Source organism: Centruroides vittatus, unplaced genomic scaffold, assembly GCF_030686945.1.
Source record: "Centruroides vittatus isolate TY-2023 unplaced genomic scaffold, ASM3068694v2 scaffold_1209, whole genome shotgun sequence".
NCBI classification, from domain to species: Eukaryota; Metazoa; Arthropoda; class Arachnida; order Scorpiones; family Buthidae; genus Centruroides; species Centruroides vittatus.
In genome coordinates this window covers 987,660-1,015,359 of record NW_027122673.1, presented here as the reverse complement: position 1 = coordinate 1,015,359, position 27,700 = coordinate 987,660, and the positions used below count along the sequence as shown (strand labels likewise).

General features: G+C 31.9%; 3 protein-coding genes across 3 annotated transcripts in view; 1 reads left to right on the top strand and 2 right to left on the bottom strand.

The window, feature by feature from the left end:
• LOC136986888 (uncharacterized) overlaps window positions 1-27,700 on the bottom strand; it is a 199,693-nt gene that overhangs the window by 98,973 nt on the left and 73,020 nt on the right. The gene's annotated exons all lie outside the window — the stretch shown is intronic.
• Icmt (isoprenylcysteine carboxylmethyltransferase ste14) lies at window positions 153-12,483 on the bottom strand. The gene is made up of 4 exons (XM_067284432.1): window positions 12,251-12,483; window positions 6,775-7,036; window positions 3,464-3,681; window positions 153-892 (listed from the first exon to the last, which is right to left on the bottom strand). Exons 1-4 carry the CDS (start codon window positions 12,452-12,454, stop codon window positions 710-712), a joined length of 867 nt encoding a protein of 288 aa, XP_067140533.1. The 5' UTR covers window positions 12,455-12,483; the 3' UTR covers window positions 153-709.
• Window positions 14,039-27,700, top strand: part of LOC136986855 (activated Cdc42 kinase-like) — a 42,651-nt gene continuing 28,989 nt past the window's right edge. Inside the window, exon 1 of the mRNA XM_067284482.1 lies at window positions 14,039-14,232. The gene's annotated coding sequence lies outside the window, so the exon portion shown is untranslated. The remainder of the gene's footprint in view (window positions 14,233-27,700) is intronic.

The following is a 27,700-nucleotide window of genomic DNA, read 5'->3' as shown; positions in this document are numbered from 1 at the left end:
CAAAGAAAAACACATCAAAAACGTGATCAACATTATAATTTGAATGTATAGTTTGAAATTCTGAAAATTTCGAGTTCTTCATAGTTGTATACACTCCAACTAAGTATCTACATGCATTCCATACTTATTTTATGACAACTTCTCAGACAAAATTTATAATTCTCAAATATTATGCTTTATTTACAACATTTTCTCTTCTTTTAAAATTACATTTGCCATTTCTAAGCAAAATTAAGACAAAATGTTTTTATTACAATGTTTCTTCCTCCTTCAATCGATATCGCAATAGTCGTGCGGCCCGTGGCAGAAATATCTAGTTGCACCGAACGTTCGGTCCTTCAGATTAGGCCGGCACGTTCTAAAATAATTCGACGGTCATGTAGAATCTCCATTGGTCCATAAAAAAATTTCTCGTGATCCAAAAATGTTTTTGATTTTCGACTATACACTCTTTGAATGTAATGAAAAACATTCGTTTCGAAATTTTTACTTGCGACTTACCGAGAATCACAACACGAAATGTTAGTTTTGACACTTAAATAATGCAACAATGATTTTGCAAAACTTCTAAACATTATACAGGCACTACTTAATTCATCACAAATCAATACAAGATTCTTTACGAAACATGAGTATCTGAAAAATTGAACCAATTTTTCAAAAGCGTTTCAAAAAAAAAAAAAAATATGCGTTTTAATAGCCGACATATTCAAAGTTCCAACCTGTACCCTCTGATAAATGGAAGACCGGTGGGTACCCTCTTCTGGTATTTGACATAGTCTTCTCCAAAAAAATTCAGGAGAGTTATTTCTTCCTCCAGTATTCTTCTGTTGAAAAACCTCCAGGAAACAACAACGTATCCAATAAAGCATACTGGATTGCAAAGAATCATCTAGAAATGTAAAATAAAAATACTTTTATGGCACAATTTTTCTACTTTTCAGAAAATTACGAGCTGAAGAATGAGCTACAAGTTCCATTGGCTTGTTACCACAGTGCAACCTGATTTACAAGCATATCTTGTTCTCAAAAATCTCTTATAAATTGGGATGAGGAGATTATCCATTATTTCTTACAGTCAATTTTTGTAGCTCATTCCAGGATAACCCAGTCTCTGTAAAATTATTCAACAAACATGTTAATATACTACATAGCAGAGATCAATCAATTGATCAATAATTTTAAATGAAATGAAGTAAAATAAAATAACAAAAGCTAGTTATGACACTAACAAGGAGAGAGACAGATGTTCGGGTCTCCGATTTGAACAAAACATGTTGAGCACGTAGCCTTAAACACACAAACGGCAACTTGTCCAAATAATGGAACCCAATTCTCAAGTGTTTCTGAAAATTAAGAGACCTTCAGCTGTTCACTATGCCGATAATGGATCTCAAAAAAATGCATTTTGCAACCATGGAGGATATCAAATCAAATTTGATGGCCAAACTCCTGAATATTCCCAAAAAAAGCCTTCCAACAGTGCTTCCAACAATGGCAAGATCAATGAGGGAAGGGTGTGTGTACCGAAGAGTCCTACTTTAAAGGTATGTGTTTCCGTATGCCCTACCATTAGAGTGCTAAACCACAATTCTGGACTTTTCGACTGCCCATGTATTTTGTTCTCATATATATCATTTTGAATTCATTGTATTGAATATTTCCTCTTTTAAATCAAGAGAAAAAATAAAACAGTTTGTGTCAACAATTCCTAAATTCAGACCATACTGTAATTTTGAACCAAAGTTAATTTAATGATTCAAAAATCTACATATATGTAAACAACAACTTTCAATATATTTCTTGTAATTCTTTACAAGAAACATACAACTTTACATTCTTTTACACACACTTCTTGTGTACGCATCTGACAAAAATGAACTGTCTCAACAATAAGAAAACACTATTATTTTCCAATGTATGAATTAATTTTCTTGGTCATTTGTTTAACTACAGAATTCATTTTAACCGTGACAATACTTTTCATCTTTTTTTGTTGTTTGTTGTCTAAATACTCCTAATAATACATTTAATAAAATTATTCTCTAATTCATCAAACTACTAAAAGAAAACAAACTTAAAATTTTAGAAATATACTCAAAAAGGATCGACGACCATCAACATTCCTTCTATTTAAATGTTTTTGTTCTAGTAAACAAATTTGTAATACTTCAATCTATTAATAATCATGAAATATTTCAAATATAATCTGATGATGGCCATTGAAACAGTTGAAAAACCTCTGTTTGTTTTACTTTCCCGGCTATTATAAGGGAACGTACTGGAATCGCGTCAAATTTGACCCGAGTTTTTTGCAAATTTCAATGTTTTAAGACCTCCTCAATCCAAGTCAAAAAAATGGAAAAAAATTCCATGGATGTGTGTTTGTGTGTGTGTGTGTGCACACGTGTTGGCACTTATTTTGCTTAATATCTCAGGGTGGGGTAGAATACGTAACAGAATTTGGCATGGTGGCTTGTATATGAAGGACATTGATGCTATTAAATTTTGGCAATTAAAGGTCCAGGGGGTGGGGAGATACAGGGGGTCGTGTATCTCCAATAGGGTCAGACGAAATGAAGATTTTACTCGTTATTAATATTTATAATTTTATTATAAAACTCATCCATACCCTCGAAATTAAGCTTTTTGCCATTTTATAGTAATTAAAATTACGAAAATTTTTTAATAACAAAATCTCATAACGGATGACAACACACGACATTTTATTAAGTTACATTGTAATGAAAATTATAAAAGTTATTTTCTAAATAAGATTTCATAATAGCCGGGAAAGTTATGCAACTCATTGCTGCATTTTTTTTGTAATATTGTATAATAAATCACCAAACGATCACCTAAATATCGGGCTACTATATGGATACTTAAATGATTGAAACAATTTGCTCCAATCGTTTAAGTAGCCATATAGTAGCCCGATATTTAAGCGATCGTTTGGTGATTTATCATATACTCATCAGGCTTTGAATTGTTATTATCTGTATAATGTTAATGTTTTAATATTTTAACTTTTAAAGCCATACAATTGCTATGTTATATCAAGATCAATCAATGAATTAACAACAAATTAAATTATTTTAATAATTAATTTAATTGACGAATAAATGCATTTTCATTGTTTCATTTCATGTAATTTCCTGTAGTTCCCTAGCATCATTCACATAGTCTGTATGCAAATTTTGATGTCAGTTCACTTATTGGTTGCGGCTAGAGTGCTCTGAATAGGGAAAGTTTAATTATGGCTGCCCTGTTTAAAGTGAATGTATTAATGTCAACAACAGCAAACCTTATCAACAGTCTAGAAACACACTAGCTCAAGAAAAAATTAGCACAAAACATGAAAATATAATTTGTAAGGTTTATCAAGTAATATATATTTTTAATGTTTCTTCATTAGAATAATAATATTTATTAATGTTTATAGTATAAGAAATATACAAACCTGAGTTCCAATCGACCACCAAAACCATCCGACATACGACGGATGCCTAAACAGGGAATAAATGCCGTGAACTACCAGGACGTGCCCTTCTTCTCGGTGACTCTGTATGATATGATTGAAATTGGTCCCCGCTGTAAACATGGCAACCTTACGAATAATTTCTCCTCCGATGCAAAGTAATAATCCGGGTATACTCAGCCATAAAATCTGCTTCATTTCTAAAAGATATTGAAAATTACAATACAGCTGAATCCTCACACCAAATATTAAATAGCAAGAAGTAAAATTCACTGTATACGGTGTTATTTATAGTTTTTTATTGCTTGTGTTTTCAACGAATCTATTTTCGTTGTCTTCAGGCAAATAAAAATCTTTTAAATCAAACACAAATATTCTAATGAAAATGGAACGCCTATTATTTAAACAGAACTTTTTGAATTATAGCTGTTATGAGCCAGCTAAAATTTTGATTACGTTCAATGTTATATGTATGATGTGATGTGGTGCATCCGTGGATGCAGGTCCATGCTAACAACGTGACAGCCGACGTTTAATCATTTGTATAGCGATAGCATTCTTCTCCTGCCCCTATCTCCGCTACTGAATTTGTGCAGACTCATCTGCAACGATCGGGACAAATTCTCCATCTTTGAGAAATCAGGGGGGGGGTCTATGCAGTACCGTTAGAAAATCCTGTAACAGGGATGAATACAAGGTACATTGGGGCCACAACAAGAATGCTCACTAGCTGCCTAGCTAAATGTGGTGAAAGAAAAGTGCACCACAGAGCAGGCAGAAAAGATGCTCGAACAGAGCTACAATCTCGTATTTATATGGGAGTCTCTCCTCATAACAACCTAGAACCATGCAACACTCCCACTCTTGACCTGCCCAACGTATGGGTTGCCCTATACAAACAGTTAAACGTTGGCTGTCACACTGTTAACATGGACCTGCATCCACGCATGCACCGCATCACATCGTACATATAACATTTAATGTATTCGAAATTTGTAGCTGACTCAACGGATTTAATTCAAAAATTTTTGTTTAAATAATATGCATTCTTGTTAGAACATCTGTATTTGATTTTTAAAATTTTTATTCGCCTGACGACAACAAAAATCAATTCGTTGAAAGTGCTAGCAATAAAAAACTATAAACAATGTCATACACAGTGAAGTTTTCTTCCTGCTATATACAGTAGTAAATTTATTTATATATTTATTATGCTATTACTATCAAATGTATGCAAATTATAGGCTATACTTAAAATTTGGTCATGATTCCCATAAAAAAAAAGTCAATTTCATTCAAGAAATAAGTATTTAAATTTCAATATTAGCACAGGTTGTGTGTCTTTTGTTTATTTTTTTGGGGCAAGCATTCTGAAGCCTCTATCCAATATCATCAGATTCATATCCGTAAATAACAAATTGTGTTATTAACATATTAACTTTCTTTCCTTTACATTAATGTATGACATAATGAAAAACTTTATCTTCTAAAATATATATTAAATTACTAAAATCATAATTTGAAATACAAGTTACTCTTCATTTCAATTGGGATACTATAAAAATTTTAGCATACTCCTATTAGACAGGGTGTACTGATACTTGTTTCTTCCATTATATATTGTGTCCAAAAAGTTACTGTGCAGTGAGACATTTGTGATGACATTAAAGTTATTTGCATGGCATTGCATACGAGACCTGTAAGTCATACGTCCCACATTTCCACTTTGCAACAGATGGTAATACTGCTCACTCAAAGACATTTTAGTTCCTGGAAGATTTCTTCGCCTATTGCATAATCTCCTGTGGAATCTGGCCCTCTAGGTCTCCAGACCTCATTCCCGTGGATTTTGGAACTTCTGAGGGACATTTCTCGCATTTGCTGTTGAAGAAACTGCAATATTGTATGCAAATTCACTTTTATTAAGACTCTACTTAAACTCTCTATCTCACAGTAATTTTTCAAACACTCTTTAGTACCAGAGTACCTATATACAAACTTCCGATGCAAACTGGAAATCACATTATTTCAATTCAAACATTTTCCCCTGAAAGGTGTTGGATAAATAACTGGCATAACTGTCGTTAAAGGAAAAGTATGATGTACAGGGACAAGTGACTACTAATTTGAGGAAGAGAGCATTGCAGCCTGGCATTGTAACAAAGTCACAATAAATAATTGCTCATTTTATTTGCATAGTTCTGAAAATAATCAAATTTTGGCCTTATCAGTAAGTGTTGTCTGTTACTTTTTTAGATTAATTTATTTACTTATTTAATTTAAAATTTCAAACGTCATCCTGTGACCCTCAGTAAGTAAATTTTTCAATTTAAGTGCTTCTCGTGACACAGCAAGTTTTTTGCACATCCCATTTTTATTTGATAATCGTGTTAGATATTTAACAATATACATTAAAAATTTAGCTTATAAACTTTCACAGGATTCTTCTTAAATTCGAAGATTTTAACGTATAAAATTTAAGAAGAATCCTGTGAAAGTTTGTTGCTTGCTTGTTGTTTGATTACGAAGTATCCCCTGAAATCAAAAAGTTAGCTTATACATTAATAATATTCTATTTGAACCAATGTACAATGATAGTCATCTATGAAGACAGGTATATACACAGTGCATATTAAAGTCCTTACACACCCATGTAACTGATTAATGAAAATAGCCATAGTTGTATAATTATAGTTATAGTTATAATTATAGTCATAAAATGCTAATTTGTCAGTATTTGATTCCTGTCAATGCTATATCACTAATCATGGGAAGTGAAATTGTGTGTTAGCCATAAAAATGGCAAATTATTCAAATAAGTATTGCAAGATGGTGCTATTATATGGTGAATACAACTATCAAGCAAGAGAAGCTGTGCAAGAATATGCCCTATGTTTCCTACTTCACAATTTTCAGCTTTGTGACACAATTAGTGATGTAGCATTGATGAGAATCAAATATTGACATATTAGCATTTCGCACTTTCTATTCACGCTTACTCGTGTACGTATTTGTGTTTGCATGTCCTTCTGTACTAAATCGATCAAGCTTTACAAGTTTATAATTTTGTAATTGACTTTTTTCTCGTATAATGCATCAAGATAGAAGCCCTGCAGGCAGTTCATTTTACTATATACACCACATTCATAACTAGCTATCTACTTTCATCAGTTATGTGGGTGTATAAGAACTTTACTAAGCCCTCTGTATATCAGATTAAAAAAATATTTGATGTATATTTGAATATAAGAATAAATTCTATACTAAACTGATTTTCGGTTACAATTAATTACCTGGATACAAAAATCTTTCGATCATAAATTCGACTACACTTCCAAATGCAGCTATGCCATATTCTTTGCTATGATTTAGCAGAAATGAATCCAAACTGAGGAACTTCGGATTTGTCATTGCGGTCGTTAGATATTCCGAGATATGGAAAAAGGTTAACAATGTCAAATACCAACCGAATACATTCCACGAAGAACTCGCAAGGATGCTAATGAGGAAACTAATACCGAAACCCGACCCTAAGAGGCCGGCTCTCCAAGCAACCTGTAATGGAAAAAAATAAAATTAATAATAATATATGATCGGATACAAACATTATTAAATATAATTTGAAAAAAATATTGAAAAGTAATCATATCTGTAATGATCTAAATGATTTTGGATTATTATTATTTATATTATGGCATAATATTATGAATAGTATTAACTACATGAAACCTGCTAATGAAGGAACAAGCTCAAAGTGGTCATCTTACACAGGTGGTCACATTAGCAAGTTTCACTGTATATTAATAATACTATATGTAAAGTTATTAAATACAGGTTTACCGTAGATTCTTCAATACTTGATGGTGCAGCACCTCTCTAATCCAAACAGAATTACAAGATCGCACTTAAAATTCTCACAACTTCAAAATTCGCTCACCGAACGGCCACGGATAGCATCAAGCAAAGCAAGCATTTCCGGATTATCTCAGATAATCTATCATTTTTGGCAATTCTATGAGATCTTTAGGTCATTTTACATGCATTTAACTCTAGCTACAGCATCTAAAATGCACATATATCAATGGTATCAAACACAAACACAAGTCTATGTGCTTAATTTGTTTCCAGCATTGTTTTAACCATTATTAAAAACTTAAACAATGGAAAAGCTTTTTAATCATTTAAAATAATACATTTTCATGTGAGAATTTAATATTTGTTATTATTTAAATGAAAATTTCCATTTGACAATCTTCCAAACTTCGGCAGATATTCTGAAAATGACTAAATATGTTAGAGTAATATTAAGAGGCTGGATTAGCAAGAATGTACCTTATTTGTCTTTAAAACAGAAGTTTTTTTTAAACTGTTAATTGTACACTTAAAAATGTACAAATATATTTAATCTGTTATTTTTTATATTATTTATTCGGTATATTAATTTTTTTATCGGTACAATAGTTATTTCTATGACACCGGGCATGACTTTTTTGGTATGACGTCGAGCTAGAGACGTTGCTCCCTTCAGGAGAAGTAAACTGTTAAAAATATATAAATAAATATCATAGTTACCTGTAATGAGAATAATATTTTAGCTTGTAAAATTTATTTTTATTTTGTAATAAAAACCGTTTTAGTAATATAAACTAGAGAATTTCAATGAAACTATGTCGCACGGAATAAATAACACACACAGCCCGTCAAACTGGTACGTTCCACTACAAACTGGTTTACTGGTTCATACTTAAATTAGATTTAGAATGTAGTGAGAAAGTATCTTGCATATAACAAACTGGAATTCTTTAAAAATAAAACGCAAAACTAGGAAATGAATAAATGAAAATGGTGTAAACTCGAGTTAGAAATTAAATAATCGATTAATTATTAATAAATAAAATAATGATAATTAATAATTTTATAATAAAGACTCGTGTTCTACTTTGACTCATTCGTTCCCGTTTTGCAAATACCATATAAAGCAAACATTACGTCTAATGAGTAAATGAGTCGCACTAATCGAAAGAAATTCTCCGTACTCATTATTAATTTATGTAATTCTAAATTAATAACGTCTCCTGTTTATTAATTCAAGATTTTAATATCTCGTAAACATGTACACTTCACGTACATAAAATTCAATCTGATATATTTCTTTGTTCTAAACATAGGTGCCAAAATTTATATTTGATATTATAATACCTAAATTTTAGAAGATTCCATATAGCAGTTTACAATGCAACACATTTCTTTCTACTCTTCCTGCTACATGGGCACTACGAGTTTGGCACTTCTATGCTCTAATCGTAACCATCATGAGTTTGGTAAGGCTCACAATGGGACCCGAGACATCTCTGTAAAGTTTCTACGAGTTTATCGACTGGCCAAATTTGAATCGGGTCCCCAGAGCAGCAGGCCACTATCTTAACTGCTCCAGCCAGCTGTCAACCCATTCTAATCAGAAAATAATGTATAAAATTTAGTGTGAAGAAGCAAACAAGCTTCATAAACATTAACTGTTGATAATGCGTACGCTTGACAATTTTATTATTTAAAACAGTAAGTCCAAGAAATTTCTCTAAAATACCGAAGTAGTGGTTAATAACAACTTAAGTAAGACTATTTAAATTTTAAGATACGTAAATTAATAGAAAATTCATTAAAAAACTAATTTAAAAATTAATATAAGATGTGAATATTATTTGCTAAAAATTAGTTAAAAATTGCAACTTTAACATAGATTTAAATTAATTAACTGTTAATTGGTTGTTATTTCTATACGGCAACACAATGCATGGATGGAGAAATACCTCCCAGGAAGACTTTTTACAGGGAACTGGCCGGTATTTACGTGTTACTAATGTAAAGAAAACCCATAAAACTTCGTGTGGCTAACCCATTAGTGAGATACAAACTCACACCCAACTACCAGTATTCAGAGGTTAAATTAGCTGTTAATAAACTAAAAAATTATTAGTGAATGTTCTATTGTTATCTCTATAAAATAAAATTTACATATTAATCATAGGGTGTATCATTATATAAAAATCATTTTAAAGCTTATAAGTTTCATTAATTGACTGAATAGTTTTTTGGAAATAAAATCAAAGCAATTTTAAAGGAAAGAAAAACAAACATTTTAATCAAAAATAAAATATTTACACAGATAAAAAAATAACTAAGCAGATTATTATGAATATTTTATCAAATAATAAAAATTCATAGCTATTATCAATTCTTTTCAAAACTCGACAATCTCTTCTCCCAGGTCCTCCTCTATTTTTACTCCTTCCTATCCTTTTCTACATTGATTGTCATGTCCCAATCTTCCTTGCCTTTGATTTTGCTTTTGACCCAATGAAGAAAAACATTGCAAATGATCATTGGGAAATAAATAAGAGAAAATGCAATGTCAGTCTCTCTACACTAGAGGAAGAATCCTCTCAAGTAAAGAAACTGACTCCTTTTAACTAAAAAATGCTTCAGAGTTTAAAGGACATTTTCTATGATGCCAGCAGAAACATACGAAATGATATTCTATGCAGATTTAGAGGAAGCAGGAGAACATGAAAACAGAACATCTAGGAAGAAATCTAAACCAAGGCAGTCCAACCTGCAGCCGAACATAAAATCATAAACTTCGTTAAAACATTGAGATCTTTATGTACGTACGGTGATGACAGAAACTATATGCATATTATGTGCAGTACATCCAATGAAAAGATTTGGCTACAGAGCATACGTCTGGCGTCTGGTATTCCTAATTGCTTTTCTGAGGCACGACTGTTGCAGGTCCTTAAAATACATAAAGCAAGGGCTAAATTGAATTTTCTAAATCAATGCCGCCTCAATGGAGCATTTTTAATGTCTATTTATTGCATACGATTGCCTGTGGGATGTAATCCGCTTCTTCCGCGTCTGCAACAGCTGTGCCTCAGAAAAGATTTGGTTACTTTGAGCCAAAATAGGCTACTCACTTTTTAGTTTGGTGCACAAAAAGTCATTTGGCAAAATGGCTACTTTTTAGGCTACAAAAATTATTTAATCGTTCGTTTTGGCCTAGAATGGCAAATCTACCTGTGTGTAATTTTATAGTTTATATGTGGCCGAGACAATTTTCTTCTTCAAATGTGGCTCAAGGAAGCCAAAAGATCTAAACAAATTCAATAAGGAATATCTACAATTGAATTAAATTAACTTTAAAGAAGAAAATATTAATAAGCTACTTTAAGAAAACTAACAGTTTAAGTAAAAGGAAAACATTTGTAGACCCTCATCCAGCATTTTAAGACTATGGCTGTAGCCAAAAATCAATAAAGTTGCAGCTGAGTAAGACAGTTGGAAGCTTATCAAAGCCATAAACCATGGCCATAAGATTAAAAAGTCAAAAGAACTGATAGTCTAAATGTGACCCTTTGAAATATGTAGACCTCCTGAAATCAGCTTATCACACCCCTATAAATCTAAGCGACTCTGACAGCACCCCAAAAATGGTATTTCTCATGTTTATGAGCTTTTAGCTCTCTCTAGTAAAGTGGAAAACAGTTGATTTTTAGCACTGTTTTGAGAAATAGTTCTGAATTTTCCACTTTTGAATTTTACCTTGTGAAGGGTCATGTGTAGGTTTTGTAGACCCCTGTACAAGCAAAAAAGTCAAAGGAACCGTATCTGTATGTGCAACACTTCACGAGACATTCACCTTCAAAGATCAATTTTTACCATGTACCAGTACTGCTGCCTATTCTCCATGCTTTGTGTCAGTCAAGACTCGTTATTGCTTGTCACAACTGACACGCAGTCACGTGCTTCGGTGCTTGATAACCCTCGCATCTTGGCACCCGCACGGGAACAAGCCCTCACAGCCTCTAAAACTACAAGTATGTAACCGAGTACTCCACAAACAGTCAAATGGGCTACTCAAACCTGTCAGAATCACATTGACTAAATAGTTAAACACGACTCTTAGAGTAGCATGTGACACGACTTCCAATCACACGCAACAATTTCGAGATGTATCTCACATAGAGTCACACTCTGAGGTAGAGCTGCTGTGACCGTTTTCACTCCTACAGTCACAGTCTACGACTCCAGTAAGGTCCCAACTGCATCAGTCAAAGCTGCAATTTTATCCAAAAATGCCAGATGATGATGATGATGATGAAGGGAAGCATGTGGACTTCTAATTAATACACACAAACAAGAATTGTTAAGGTGTGACCATTCTTACACACCTTAACAAAGAATATTACTCATACAGCTGGAAATATTCTCCACTAATTAATTAATAAAACAGTTGCATTTCAATTCCTTTAAACTTTACAATTAATTAACCAAAGAAGAACGTTTATTTTACTTATTGTTACCCTAGGTATCGAAGATGGCGGCTCGTCTCCGATCCCAGCAATCAGAAGACAGGGAACAGTGGGGACACATGTTCTAACCTAACCTAACCTATTCTAATAAATTCCCATAATTATTAGAATAGGTTAGGTTAGGTTAGAACGTGCGTCCCCACTGTTTTCTTTCTTCTGATTGCTGGGATCGGAGACGAGCCGCCATCTTCGATACCTAGGGTAACATTAACCTATTTATTTAACAAAATATCAATTCAATTGGTGAATATTCAACGAAACGTTTAACTAAACATCAAAGATGGCGGGAGACTCCTCGTGACAAGCCACAAGGCCAACTTCGCGGTTGCAAATTATAATGAAAAATTTTTTTAAACCGCGCGGTAATTTAATTTGATCGAATTTAAAAACCACGCCTCACCTTATACGCGTATCCTCTCGGTTTGTAAATGTAGAAAAGTAATCCGTGCAACAGTCCCGAATAAATAATACTTATTGGCAGCCAATAGTCTGTTATTACTAATGCTATAGTTCTGTTTACCAAAGTAAATATTGGCAAAATCACAACTGTTAACGTCAAACAGAAGCAATACAGACTTATCTTTCCATTCGTGCTAAGCGCCATTTTTGATAGGCATCTAGCGACTCCTGGCGGCGACGATATTTCTGTCGAGTTAAAAAAAAAACACTTCCGGTTTCAATATCTCATGTTAATTTGATAAATGTTAATGTATTAATGTTTCTTATATAATTATAAAATGAATAAAATTATTACTATTTTTGTTCATTTCGTTATACGTAAAAATAATTTTTGATTGTTTTTTTTTCGGCCTTGTGGGCACTAAAGTGCTTCTTTTGACTAAGCTCATTATGACGGTTGATGGCCGAGCGGTCAAGGTTGCATCCTACCGCCATGAACCCGGAATTGAATCCGGACTGGTCGAAAAATTTCCGAGTCTCGTCCTTTACCACCCGACTACTCCATAGTGGGCTTGCTAAAAAGGCTCGCTTAGTGCACACGGGGCGGAAAGTGTTTTAATAAAGTAAACCCATTATGGGTTCAGCCTGGCTTGCAATGGAGTGGTCGAGTAGTGAAGGACGTAGTCCGATATAACAGGACGGACCACCCCCGAAAAATTCCTGGAGGTTTTTTCCGACCCGTCCAGATCAATCTGGGGCCACATTCTGGTCAGTCTCTGGTCTCTCGTCTCTCACAAGCTGGTCGCTGATTGGCTAATCAAAATGATTAGCCAATCAGTTACCGTCTTGTGAGAGACGAGAGACCAGAATACGGCCCTGGTCTCCTAGAGCGGTAGATTGCTACCTGAATTATCCTATAATCAAACAGGGAAATCGCCTGGGAATCCCAAACCAATCTTTTATAAACTCATTAAGAATGTCGAAATTTAAATTTGGGCCATATCCATGGATCCTAAATTGCCAGTGTGGGTGGCGCAGCGCGGAACTTAAACGCGCCACTGCTTAGCGTATTATTTTGACATCTGGATGGCTGAAAGTGATTAAAACATCAGTTCTGGGGACCAAGAATCGAATCCGATCAGTCAAAAAGCTCTAAGAATTTTCCACGGGCCTGTCCCGGATATGTCGGGCGCTGTCTCTCACTACCCGGTCGCCCGATTGTGAACCCATAATGAAAAAAAAAAAAAGCCATTTTAGTGTCTAGAGGGAGAATAATTTAAAAAGCCAAACACAATTTCGTAAATTCTTTTCTACAAATATTTTCTCAATACTATCACCGGCAGTGATATCACACAAATTTAAATTTGCAACTTGCTCGAATAACAAAAAAAAAAAAAAAATAATAATAATAAAGTAACACGTGGCAACGTAACATTCAAACGTGGCGCCATCTGTTGTAAAAAAATCTACCACAAAATATCAAAATTACGATTATAAAAACATAATACACAATAAATATTTATTAATTACATGAAATATGATATAAAATTAATAACAGAAAGGAACGAAAAACTAAAAATTCCTATTTTTCTAAATAGCAAACACATTAAAACAATTTAATTAATTTCTTTAAGGAGGAACATTTAATTATTTTTTCGCTTAAATTACGAAAAATTATTGTTATTAAATGCGTGTTTTTCCTTGTGTTTTCTTGTGTGTTCCCGTAGTGTGTGTGTGTGTGCCGATTTTTTTTTTTTAATGCATAAACTTGTTCGGAGTAGACGTAACTTCCGGTTATGTGTGACGGCAGAAGAGGCAGATGATGATTGTGTGTGTTGTCTAGTGTGTACCCGTGTGACTTTCTTAAGTCACAAAGGCGACGTTGTAACCTCCAATGTGACAGTTACAATAAAGAAAAGACCCAAATTTTAACTCATGCATGAAACATTCCCATTTGGATAAAAGATTAAATCGAAAGATAAAGTAAGTGTAACTGATTTTTAAAAATAGTTTTGTGTAAGTCGTGAGAAGTTTTTGTTTGTTTGTTTGCCTTCTTTTTACACGTCACGTGACGTCACTGTATAGAAAAATAAGTTTTTCAAGAATTACAGAAGCGTTATTTAGCATATTGACTGATGTTTTTTTGTTTAATTAAATCACAAATGTCTTTGTGATTGGAAAATATCAGCTGCTTCGATTAAGAATGGCTGATAAAAGTTTTTTTTTTCTTGATATGGATTAAATGTGGATATCTTCACATGGATTTCTTGATTACAAAGTTTATTGACATGGTTAACACTTTAAACAACTAAGACAAAGCTGTAGTGTTTTAGAGTTTATGGGGCCTTAAAGAACATTTTTTCCAAACGTACAATATTATTTATGTCAATTACATGCCTACTGTGTGTCGGTTGTAGTGTTTCAGAGTATGGGCTTTAAAGAACATTATTCCAAATCTGGAATATTTTACGTATCATTTATATTTACATCCGTACTGTGTATCGATAATCCCTATTGATATGCATTAGAGAGCTCGGAAAGAAGGGTTGACAGGCGAGACTACTTGGCACAGATGCTCGAAATTCACTCCTTTTTTATGTAAAAAATTTCACAAATGATTTATCTGTTTTCTATTGATTTTATTTGTACATTTGTATGCTTTTAGAGAGGGACGAGGTCCCGTGTTTGTAACCAACACGGGTCACGTCTCGGATTCTGTAATGCGGATACCATGCGTAGATTAACTGCTTATTGTAATGATAAATTGTTTTTCTTGTATAGAATTAATAAGTCCGAGAGAGCGGCAATATAATATTTTAAGTTATTGGAATATTTCGCCGTTCGGCATACTATCTGTTGCTAATTTTGGAACAGATTGGCTCAAAAGATATTGAATGTTTTTCGAAATGCTACTGTTACTTCAAGGATTATTCTATAAATTACTTGCTAATTAAAGGATTTAGGATAAATTTCTGAGTAAAATTTAATTTTATACAAGTAAAATAATGTATGAGAGATTAGATATTTTTTTTAGAAGTTTTTGAAGGTAACCTTTTATTATTTTGATATTAAAAAGCTTCTAAAATTAATCTTAATGAGTTTCTTACAAAATGAATTTCAACAAATTGAAAGAAACAAGCTAAAAATATAAAATTGTATTCTTGTAACTTCGAAACAAAGTCACCTCTTCAATAATTTTAATTAAATAAACAGGTTAAACACATTTTAACTCTGTCTAACAATGTTCATTTTAATTCTAAAAAGAAATACAAATACCTTTTCACTTTAAATTATTTATTTAAAAGGGACTTTGATACTGTAAATACTTAATAAATGAAATTTTTTTAAATATTTTAACATATATTTATATACCTTAATGTCTTCGAATTCCTATGTTTTGACTTTAAATACTTGTCAAACAAATGTGTGAAACTTGGCACTGTTGTAGTTTGAGAGACCAAACTTCCTAGTTCAATAAACTGGGATTTATTCTTTGCTCGGTAATATTTTTGGCCACGGTACAAACATCCTCGCTTATAGAATGTAAATTTAAAATTAAATGTTAAGTTTAGAATGCAGTAAAACCTAAAAATCTGCTTTATTGGCATGTGCAAGTGTAAAAGAGTTCAGTTTTCTACCAAACTAGTAAACTCTCAAACCTTGAATTATCCTAGTACAGGGATAGCAAACCTTTTCGAGTCCATGTGCCATATGGTAAGCATACTTATCTTTAAAAACGTTTGTGTGCCAAAATTTTAGGCTTTCGATAACGATATTTAAATAAACAAAATGAATATGCTTTAATTAGAGCAAAATTAAAGAGACCGATTAAGAAAAAGGATGGTTGGATGATAAACCGAAATTGTACGATAGGTTTGCCAGATGACGTCTCCCGACATGTTTCTTTGGGCAAGCATGCCGTATGTTCTTAGCAGATAGGTGAAAATTCGGTAACAAAGGCTTTTGGTCTACTTCTAAGACCGGCATCGGGTTAAACGTTCGGAAATGGAATCTCCAATTTCCAAATGTTTAACCGGATTTGGTTAATGTTACCTTAGGTGCCAAGATGGCAGCTTGTCTTTGATTCCAGCAGGGAAATGGTGGGACGCACGTTCTAACCTAACCTAACCTATTCTAATACATTACCATAATTATTAGCAACCAAATTATTAGAATAGGTTAGGTTAGGTTAGAACGTGCGTCCCACTGTTTCCTTGCTGGAATCAGAGACGAGCCACCATCTTGGCACCAAGGGTTACATTAACCCCGGATTTATTACTGGATTTTCATCTATCTGCTAAGATAATTCAAGGTTTGAACGTTTATAATTTTGTGTGTAAGTGTTAACAACTAATCTGTTCATCTCATCAATTTTGGCAACTAAACTGCAAAAAAGCTTAATCACAGAACATAAATGAATGCTAAATTTAATAAAATTTTAATTCTGTTATCGTTTTTTTTAATTTAAATTCAAGAAATTTAGTTTTTAAATTATTAATTATATCTTATGAGTGAAAATTCAGTTCTTTTGATTAAAAAAAACACCTATTTTTCTTCTATGTTGTTATATTTATATGATACTTTGAAAGGAAAAAAGAAATAGAATGAATTAACAAGAATTTTAATTTTTCCAAATGACTAACAGATGTTTACAATATTAAAGATTGCAACTGTCATTTCAACGAAAGTATCTAGTCGTCCGTACGAGGAATTATAATAAAATTATTTTATTAAAACCGACGAATGCATAGTAATTATAATAATATTTTAATAACGTATAATAGCTTAATAAAAATATTATTCGAATATTAAAACGTTACTCGAGAAACAAATTAATTTATTAATTCGTCAGCATGAATAGTTTAAAATTGTCTTTATTTACGTGGAAAAAAAATTGACTTGCGCATGATGAGATCAAGAAATATTTCTATATTTTTCGGCGGGTGAGAGGATAGAAAACTCGTATAAGGTTTGTGCTAAGAAAAATAAATAGTTATAATTATAATTTGATAATATTGAGCAATATATTATATAAATTATAAGATTAAAATGCCTAAAATGTGATATTCTATATCTGTATCTGTTATTTTTCTTATAAAAAAAATTATCATCCTTGCTGATTAAAGCTCTTATCTATATTTAGAAGTTTTTTTAAGAGCCGAGATTTTTATTCTTACAAACATTTAAAGATGAGTTTTTTTTAATGTTTACACATAAATTTTTACTGTTTAAAGTAATATTTTGTTGCATTTGTAGGCATTAGTTTCAATAGTACAGTTGTTTGTTTAAAATTCCAGTTAGAAAACTGAGTTAATGTTACCCTTGGTGCCAAGATGGCGGCTCGTCTCTGATTCCAGCAAGGAAACAGTGGGACGCACGTTCTAACCTAACCTAACCTAACCTATTCTAATAATTCGGTTGCTAATAATTATGGTAATTTATTAGAATAGGTTCGGTTCGTTCGGTTAGAACGTGCGTCCCACTGTTTCCTTGCTGGAATCAGAGACGAGCCGCCATCTTGGCACCAAGGGTAAAATTACTGTATCCAGTTACAAATATTTTGATTTAACACATTGAAAATAATTTTGAATTAACAGATTACGACATGCCGAAGATGAAGATTTGTTAATGAATTAAAGTATTAAATAATGTAGTGTTTAACAATCAATTTATTTGCTATTTATAATTACTTTTTCCCTATAAATCCTTGCAGTGAGCTTTAAAAAACTAATTTTTTTTACATATAAGACAAGAAAAAATTGTCCTGTGTACTCATTATCAATTTGGCAAGACACATGAGAATGACCAAGTGATATGGAATGGGATCTGGCATATTTGGGTCAAACTAGCCATGAAAAGTCGAAATACCGATCCCGGCTTGAGTCTAGGTTTCCAGAGTAGCAGGCCGACACCTTTATTGGCTGTTCGGAAGTTAATTTTTATTATGTTTTTATGTACTGTACATATATTATGTAAAAATTCTTTAAAGCTGGAACTAATGTATAATTGGTGATGCTGGAAATGTACGAAAGGTCAGTTTGGTTACCAATAATACATTTTGTTAAATAAAGCAACAGAAAAATAATTTTTATTGCTTTAATGTACATTAAAACCTGTGTAAACTGGGGTTGCGCGGTACCGAATATTTTTGTTCTAGTTTGGCAGGTTTCCATTCTATCGAGGTTTCGTTTCGGACAGGTTTTACCGTATTTCTAAATTATTCTGTTTAAATTTATCATCAGTTGGTTATAAAAGTTTCTGTGTTTTATTTTTAAATTATGAAAAATATTAATTACCACACAATTAATACTTTTTGCATCGTATACATTATGAAACAGCATAGAAATGGCTTTGTGTGTATATATTTCAATTTATAATTTGTTAGTCATGTAACTAAGCTTATTAATATATATAATTACTTCATAATGTTGTATATAGTAGTTGTTTGAGCAAGCATCTCATAAAAAACTAATTAATATAAAATTTTTTTACAGTATCACATAAGTTTCTTTGATTCATTATTCAACAGTTGCATTTTATGCTAATTTGATGTCTACTTTGAATGATTTACTTGCTTTCATACTGTTAAAACATCTTTATTTTCCATTTTAACTACGAGTATTATAGAATTCCAAATGATATGAGAGTTTTTACGATTTAAAATTAAATTACAATTAGTTAATATTCTCTTTTTTGTGTTCTTATTCTGGATATTTATATATGATACGAGTAGTAGTCACATCTGAATCATTCACTGTATAAGCTAAGTTTACACTTCTCATTTTTTTTTTACAGTCGTGTGCACTTTCAAACGTTCTCTCATGCATTCATTCATAACTCGATTGCATCACTGTGTTCATTCATCTCTTTACCATAAATGAAAATACTTTTTTTAAATCGGAATAAGAGTTATTCTTTTGTCGTAGAACACACTGATTTCGGTATATCTATTTCAATCATTAGTTTGAATGTACGTCTTTCTAACTGTGTTGAACTGTATCAAATTTATCTACTATATCAACAACTTCCAAAAGGGGTATGCAAAAAGAATCAGTGTTACGAGTCTAAACACAGAAGGCTCGGGTGGTATGCGAATGGAAATGGTCGAAAACTCCTACTATACATTATTTATTTTTAATTACGTAATTTAATATAAAGGATGATTCGAAAGGCCCGGAAAAACATTTAATTTTAAATAAACATGAACTGCTTTGTGTATTCTAGTATCAGGTTTTTTTTGTTCTTTCAATGAAATCATACAACATGTGTAATTCTTCATGTACAATACACTTTAGTATATATTTATATTCGAAAATCCATTTAAAAATTTGCTTTATACTCACTTTTGCATCACAGACATAATAACTTTCATTCATAATATCTCAAGCACTTACATATTGATTAATTTCATCCGCTAAGGAACACATTACCAAAAAAAAAAAAAAAAACACAAATGCTTCTTAGAATGCAACATCAAAGGTTTCAGTAATCATATTTTTGTCAACGGTCCCCTGAAGAATGGTCGTAATCAATCCGAAAATACTTGAGAAGTTGTTTTGAAGTTGTTATGTTTCTGACTCTAATAAAGTAAATTTTTGTGATTTGTAAAAAGTTAAGATGTTTATTCTAAGGATCATGTCGATATGGTGGCCGAACGAGTGCCACCAAATTGCGTAAGGAAGGTGGAAACGCAGCAAGCAAATGCTCCCACATCATACAGTAGTAGGATAGTGTTTACTCTAATTTCTTAATAAATAATTCAAGAATTTTTTAGAAATATAAGCCAGGCTAAAGATCTCAGTTGGTATATAATGCCAGGCTTTACTTTTGTTGTTTGGATATGAACGAATAAATTCACGTATATCGTTAATGTGATAAACATTTTAAAAAATGGTAACAAACAAATTTACAATAGGATATACTTGATATTTTTAAGAGATTTTATAGATTTCACTAATTAAATTCCCTCTTTAACTTAGCCAAAACAATGTATTAATTTAATATCTCATTTATTTTTAGCTATAAAGTGAACAGTAATAAATTTATAATTAATGAAAAGTTTAATTCATTACGATTCCAACTGAGAATTTATTATTATTGTCTGAAAAACAAGGTTACGTGCACATTAGTATTCTTATATTACAGAAATATTTGACCTTCATACTATCAGATTAAATAAATTACTGGTAACTGTCATTGTTAGGTATCCAGATCTGTTACAGTGAGTCACAGTTATTCATACAAATCATAGAATTTTAATATATTCAAAAATAAATGGAAATCGTTACTCTCTCTGTTTAATTTTTATCGATTTTTAATGATTTTTTTAATCATTTAACAAATATAAAGGCTAGAATATGCTTATGTAAACTTTTGTTATGGAATGATATCCTTAATTCATTTTGTTACGGATTGTATCAGATGAAATTCTGTGAATATATACATTATTCATTTTATTTTTTGGATATGTTTATAAATTATAAGTTATATTCTGTCAATAGCTTTGAATCGACGTTTAATTTAGTGGAAATTCTAGAGAAAACATTCTGTAAGAATTTACGAGCTGATTATACTGATATAATATACATAAAATGAAACACATAAAGACTACTTTATTAGAGTAAAAAATGGAAAAGAAAATTCAGATATTTTGATCCTAATTCAGTTTTTAAGGTTATATAAAAATTAAAAATGTCGCGATACTTCTCGAATGCTTCAGATTCAAAAACAAATAATACATTTGTACCGCTCTCTGCCTTCAGGACGTGCAGCTTTAGTACCCGTAAGGATGGACTAGCCGAAACAACTACGATTTAAGTTATTCCATTTTAATTTTCACAAAAACAGAAAATTATTAATGTTAAGGCATTAAAGAAATTGGTAAATGTAACCCTTGGTGCCAAGATGGCGGCTCATCTGATTCCAGCAAGGAAACAGCGGGACGCAGGTTCTAACCTAACCTAACCTATTCTAATAATTTGGTTGCTAATACTTATGGTAATTTATTAGAATAGGTTAGGTTAGGTTAGGTTAGAACGTGCGTCCTGCTGTTTCCTTGCTGGAATCAGAGACGAGCCGCCATCTTGGCACCAAGGGTTACATTAACCAAAAAGTTTAATTGAGAGAATAGATTTTTAGTTTTTTTTACTAAAGAAATTGTTTTTTTTTCATTTTGATTTCTGCTATCAACCTTAATATATAGCTGATAACATGCGTTTATTGGTCTTAATCAGTGCTTTAAACAGTTGTTTTGGTATTTATTTGCAGTACAGTAGTTTAAATAAGTGACTGTTCATGCTTCAGTTATACATTAAGTGTTATTAAAATCATACAAATGCACCTTTTGTATGTTTCAAGCTTTAACTTTACACACTGAACAAATGTTATCTGTATGTAAGGCTAATGGTAGAAATGTACAAATTGTCAATTTATACCTTACTTTAATGTGTCCTTTTAATGCTAGAGTCAATAAATCAGAATTTCCGCTAATCATCATTTTATTAATCAGTTATTATTAGGAGTATGAACAAGTCTCATCATGATTATAAGTAGATTCTACTATATTCTAAGATTTTAAGAATAGTTTAGCTATTTCAAACTGGTTTTAACTATTTAAAAAATATACTTTTTGGCTACCCTATTTTAAAAAATTTAATCGATTTTAAATATATACATACAGAAAACTGTTTATTTATATATAAAATGATCTGATATTCATCATTCTGACACTGTTATTGTCTAGTTTAGTGTGAGTGTCCTTTGATGGTTTGTCCTAATTGTAATGCTGCCAGCAGTAATAGAATATTACTTTATCTTGCAGAATTTTAACAAGTATCAGAATAGCAATGTAACTATAATTAGATGAAAGGGGAAGTAATTGTTATCAAGATGCTAACAGAATGAACAGAGATCTGTGCAGTTATTTGCTTTGTTTTGTGTTGTACAGTACTAGACCAAATATGCAGCTTCTAGAAAACCAGCTTGTTTTGAATTTGGTGGGTTGTAGTTTGCCACACAGCCACTTTCTTTTGGTTCCTGTGGTGTATGCATCACATGACACCAGTTTCAGTGTGACTACTGGCATATGGTATGTTAAATAAGGATTCTTTCATTTTTTTTTCCTTGTCACCATTGATTAGTAAGAAACACTACAATCTCTACTGGTTTATTCAGTGTACTAGCAGGTGCACAGTATACTTGCACCACTGTAATAAAAAAGAATTGGTAGGATTTTATATTCACATATTAAAGGAAATCAAGATCTCTTACTTAGTCTCCTGTCCACATTGCATTGTAATGGGTGTGTTTGCTTGATAAGTAAAATGGTGAAAAGAACTGCATGGCTGCTTATGTAATTGACTTAAAACTGATTCAATTGGCACATAAGTAACATCTATATTTATCAGTTAAATAGGATTCTTAAATTTAAAATGCTTGGACACTCCATCTATTCTCAAGTGATCAATATAACTAAGCTATTATGCAGTTGCATGTGATGATATTTGACAATAGCTGTTCCAATCCTGGATAGAATCGTCAGAAATGTTATATGATATTCCGGTGTGTAGCGTCCACCAGCTAAACCGCACAAGGTCGGTGCTCTGTAAAGCACATGTGTAATCTCGCTGCTTTACACGATTCAGATATTTTTGTCATGGAAGTTATCCCGTATTCAACAATACAGCACTTTCATATGCATATACAAATTTATATTGGAATATACAATAGCAATCTTATCATTGTTTTTCAAGTGTATAGAAATTTGTAATAAGATACATAATACGGTTATAATAAAATATTAATTTTAAGTAATTCAAAGTACAGTGGACCTCGATATAACACGCATTTCGGGCGGGAAACAACACCCGCATTATAAGGTGAACCGCGTTATACCGAGCTGCGCAGTGTAACGCGGTTCACCTCTTTACTTTAGCAATAATGTCAAGCTTTTCTTTTACTCATCATGCATATAATAATTAAACACTATTCAAAATACATGCAGGAACTCAATACATACACAATGACTCAATACACAGTAACAATAAAATGCGCTACTCACTAACGCCGCACTGACCTGTATAAATGTGTTTGAGCTTATCGCATCGCAAACATCACTCGCGCTATAACCGAGTGTGCGGTATAGTGAGCAGTGCTATAACAAAGGTCCACCGTATGTCAAAATATGAAAATAATCGCACAATATGTATTTATATTTTAGGAAATACAAGGGAAGTGGTGCTTCCACAACTTCCATGGATGGCACTCCACTGCTATTTTGTCTACTGACTAGCTTCTTATCCACTTTTTCATGAATTGTTCTCATATACTGTTATTCATTTTAGGGGTTATCACCCGAAGAGACTTGTGACCGTTATTTTATTGTAAAACTATCTAATATAATATACATTATTCAACACCAATACGTAAAATGGTCCCTAAAATAACTGGAATATAACAGTATATGAGAACTAATGAATTAAATACTTTTTTGGTGATTCTATACTGATACCATTCTGAACAAATAGGTGCAATTATTTTAATATTTCTGGTGGTTTCAATTTTCTATTTTTAATTGATAAATTAATCGACTCGTGTCATAAATTACTTCCACACGTCAGACATTCTTTAAAGTGCAGTGTAGTAAACAAAACAATATAAAATAATTAGCAATGTAATAACACTCTAGTTGTTTAAAAATGAAAAATTTCTTTCAAAAATAGGCAGATGGTGTCGAAAATTAACAGTTAATCAGTTGTGGAGCCGATTAGTACAATTAATGATTAGCAAACAATTAATTGGTATAACTGTAGTGTTAAATACAATTTTATTTCATTTGTCTTTCTATTGTTTATTTTATATTTTAAGTATATATTTATCCTGTACCCCAAAAACCAGAAAATCCAGAATTTGAGACCATTTCTAGTCCTAAACTTGCTAGATATTTGGTAAGGTAACTGTATATGATTATTATTGGATATTTTAAGTTATTCAGTTTTACATAAATCAAGTTTCTTAGTTAACTCTGTGGCTAGCAAAGTCTTATAAACTTACTCATTATTACTAAATATATTAGGTTATATAAATGTTTCTTGATCCCTATTTGTTGTCTGATTCCATTTTTCTAGTCTTTTCCTGTTTAACTATCCTGCTTTCTCTATTACTGGCCCTGTAATCTTAACAAATTAACATCCTCGGATGGATTACTAGCCCAGTTCTTGGACACTCCCTGCATTAGCCACGTATGCCGATGCAGCCTTCGTATCCTGGGTGACTCTTCTGGAAGTATGTACTTCCAACATAAATCGCCTACATCACCCTTCACTCCTTCACCAGCGTTGTGGTGCAGGTAGGATTTGAGCGAAGTAGTATTTTTATTTTAAATCATTCATTTTGCATTGTTCTTTGGAACATTCGTCAGTTTTTAACTGAATAAGCGGCAACCCGAAATAACAACTGTAGGCAAAAGTACTCTTTGTTTACGTTTTTGTTTTTTTACGGTTAGTTTCGTTAAAATGTTGCTCTCGTCATTAATGTCTGTCCTCCCTTGTTATCATGTATTAAGGCAGCCGCCTTAATATTCCACGAAAAAGAAAGATTTCTCAAAGGATTTTAGAAAAGCTGTGCATTTCCAATGATTATCTTTACAACAGTTAAGTGTACAGAAATGAGCAATGATAATTTTATATAAAAATTATTCATCTACAAGAGAATTACTATAGAATTAGGTATTCAAATTTGTTAAACGAATCGACATAAATTACTAAGTTGTAAGTGAAATATGACTGCAAATGACTAAAACTGCATGACGAGAGTAGAAAAACAGCCTTTAATCTGTCAATTACCACGTAATTATAATTAGTTTAGACTATAATTAATTGCTGGATTAAAGGGTCGTCATTCGTTCTTTGTTCTAGAATCAAGTTAAAATTTATTGAAGTAATTTAAATATATTAGAACAGATAATTTATAGGTAAATAAACTCATTAAATTAATTGTAAATAGTTAAAATGTACATAAACGCTTTGCTGAAATGTTTAAGTATTTGTGTATATACATAACATCAGTGTTGGATTATCCTCTTAGGGCCTCTGAGCTTAACGGATTCTAAATAGAGCCAATTTATTAAATTCTATTTATAAATATTAAACAGATTTGAAATTAATTAATCAGCATTTAGGATGTTTAGATATGATATGCCATTGTACATTTAAAGCATGCTCGTAATCCAAAGACAATATAATTGTATGCTATCGTCTCATCTGTAATGTATGAAGGATGCAAACAACTTGGTGCAATTAATAAATATCATTATTTATAGAACCATAAACTTTTATCAATTACGTGATCGTAATTAATGAGGATATCATTTCTTTAATCTCTTACAATATAAATATATTGGATTCTCGATTTACGTCGACCGCCCGACGTAGTAAATAATTTCATTGGGCAATTTTTGCCCATCCGTGTGCCCATCTGTCCTTCATTACTCTCGAAAATGGAGTTAGGTAGATTAAAATCAAGACCAGATATAGAAAGCTCGGGTCAAAGGTCCCGATTAACTATGTACGAACTTCCAGTCTGGACCAGAAGTCGCGTAATTTTTTAAAATTAAAACTTGTGGCTTGGCATTGTGATGATATTACAATAATATATATTTAATTTTTTGCTATTTATGTGCATGCAGACACTGTTTTTATTACAAAAGATTTATTATATTTTAGGTTTTTATTTTGTTTGTTTCTCTCGTTTCTTTTTCAGAAAATGTTAATTTTTAAGGAGTCGGTTTACTATGATAAAACATTCTTTTGGGACTATATCATCTCACTTTTAGATCCAAACTTCGACTTTGTTCTTATGTTTGATTTGAAAACGACTACCAACTGAATGGCAAAAATTTACATTTAAAAACTTTTTGTCGTTCGAGTGGATGTTCACAATCACTTCTATCGAGAATTAAGTTTAGAATCGACTGAAGTTCTCGTTAAAGTGACTTTAAACTCATTAAAATATGAATAAAAACTACAAATAAAACAAATTTCAAATGATTGTTTATTATTAGTCAGTACCAAAAAGCACATTCGAACGATCTTTTCCAGTGACTGTATCAAATATACAAGTTCTATTTTTGTAACGTTCTTCCTCTTAGAATTTCTTTATAATATAAACTTTGTGATGAATATAAGATTATATCCAAATCTGTATTAGATACATTTCTGGATAAGAAGAAAATTCGGTTAATATTACCTTAGGTGCCAAGATGGCGGCTCGTCTCTGATTCCAGCAAAGAAACAGTGGGACGCACGTTCTAACCTAACCTAACCTATTCTAATAATTTGTTTGCTAATAATTATGGTAATTTATTAGAATAGGTTAGGTTAGGTTAGAATGTGCGTCCCCACAGTTTCCTTGCTGGAATCAGAGACGAGCTGCCATCTTGGCACCTAAGGTAACATTAACTGAAAATTCTAAATCTTGATATGATGATTGAAACAAAATTACGTACCAGTAATTAATTTTATCTTAGTTACTGAAAAATTTTTCAGATTACTTTTTCTGGTTATATTAATAAGGGACTGTCCATAAATGACATCCACACTGGAAGGTACGGTGGAGGTTAAAGGTGTGGTTATTTGTTAATTAATACAGCAGAACTCTGATTAACCGTACATCCGATTATCCGTACCACTACTTGCCCTCCTTTCTCTCGTCCAATGACATTACACCTCAATTTTCTATTTGCTGTGACAGATCCAAATGATCGGTAGGATGCTACTCGCACATTAATAAGTAAATAACAGCATAGTATTATGTATGTACTGTATTTATGTTGTAATTTCATTTCTTCACGATAATCCACCTCTTCGAATCACCCGAAGAACGAATCATTTCAGATAATACGAGTTCTACTGTAATAAATATCACCCTTTACAGTTGTATAAACAATATCATACATAAAACTTTAATGTTGTTACAAATTTTTCACTGCACTGTAACTTTACAGACACCCCCTGTATTTGGAAAATGTTTATTTTGGATGCAAGTCATAATTTTATGTTATAATAACACATTGTTTAACATTAAAACATTAATAAATTTCATCTAAACAAAAATATATGACAGTTTTTAAAGCTTTCTATTTTTAAGACAGCAAGAGAGACATTTTAATGATCGTCTTAGTCCACAATAGGTTAGTCGGCGAGGTTTCCGATTCAGTTAAGTCAAAACCATGCATAAAATTTCCAAGAATTCGATCCAGACTCGAACTTAGATCCTTTGGATTCACAGGAAGGTGCCTTTACGGTACCATCTGGCCGTCGGTATTGATATATTTACAAACCAAATTAGAAATAGTGGATTTGCTGCAGTGCGTCGTCCGTAATTAGGCACGGATGACACGTTTAATTATTCAAGTTATATAAATTTAAAAAAATGCTTGTTATTACTATTATTA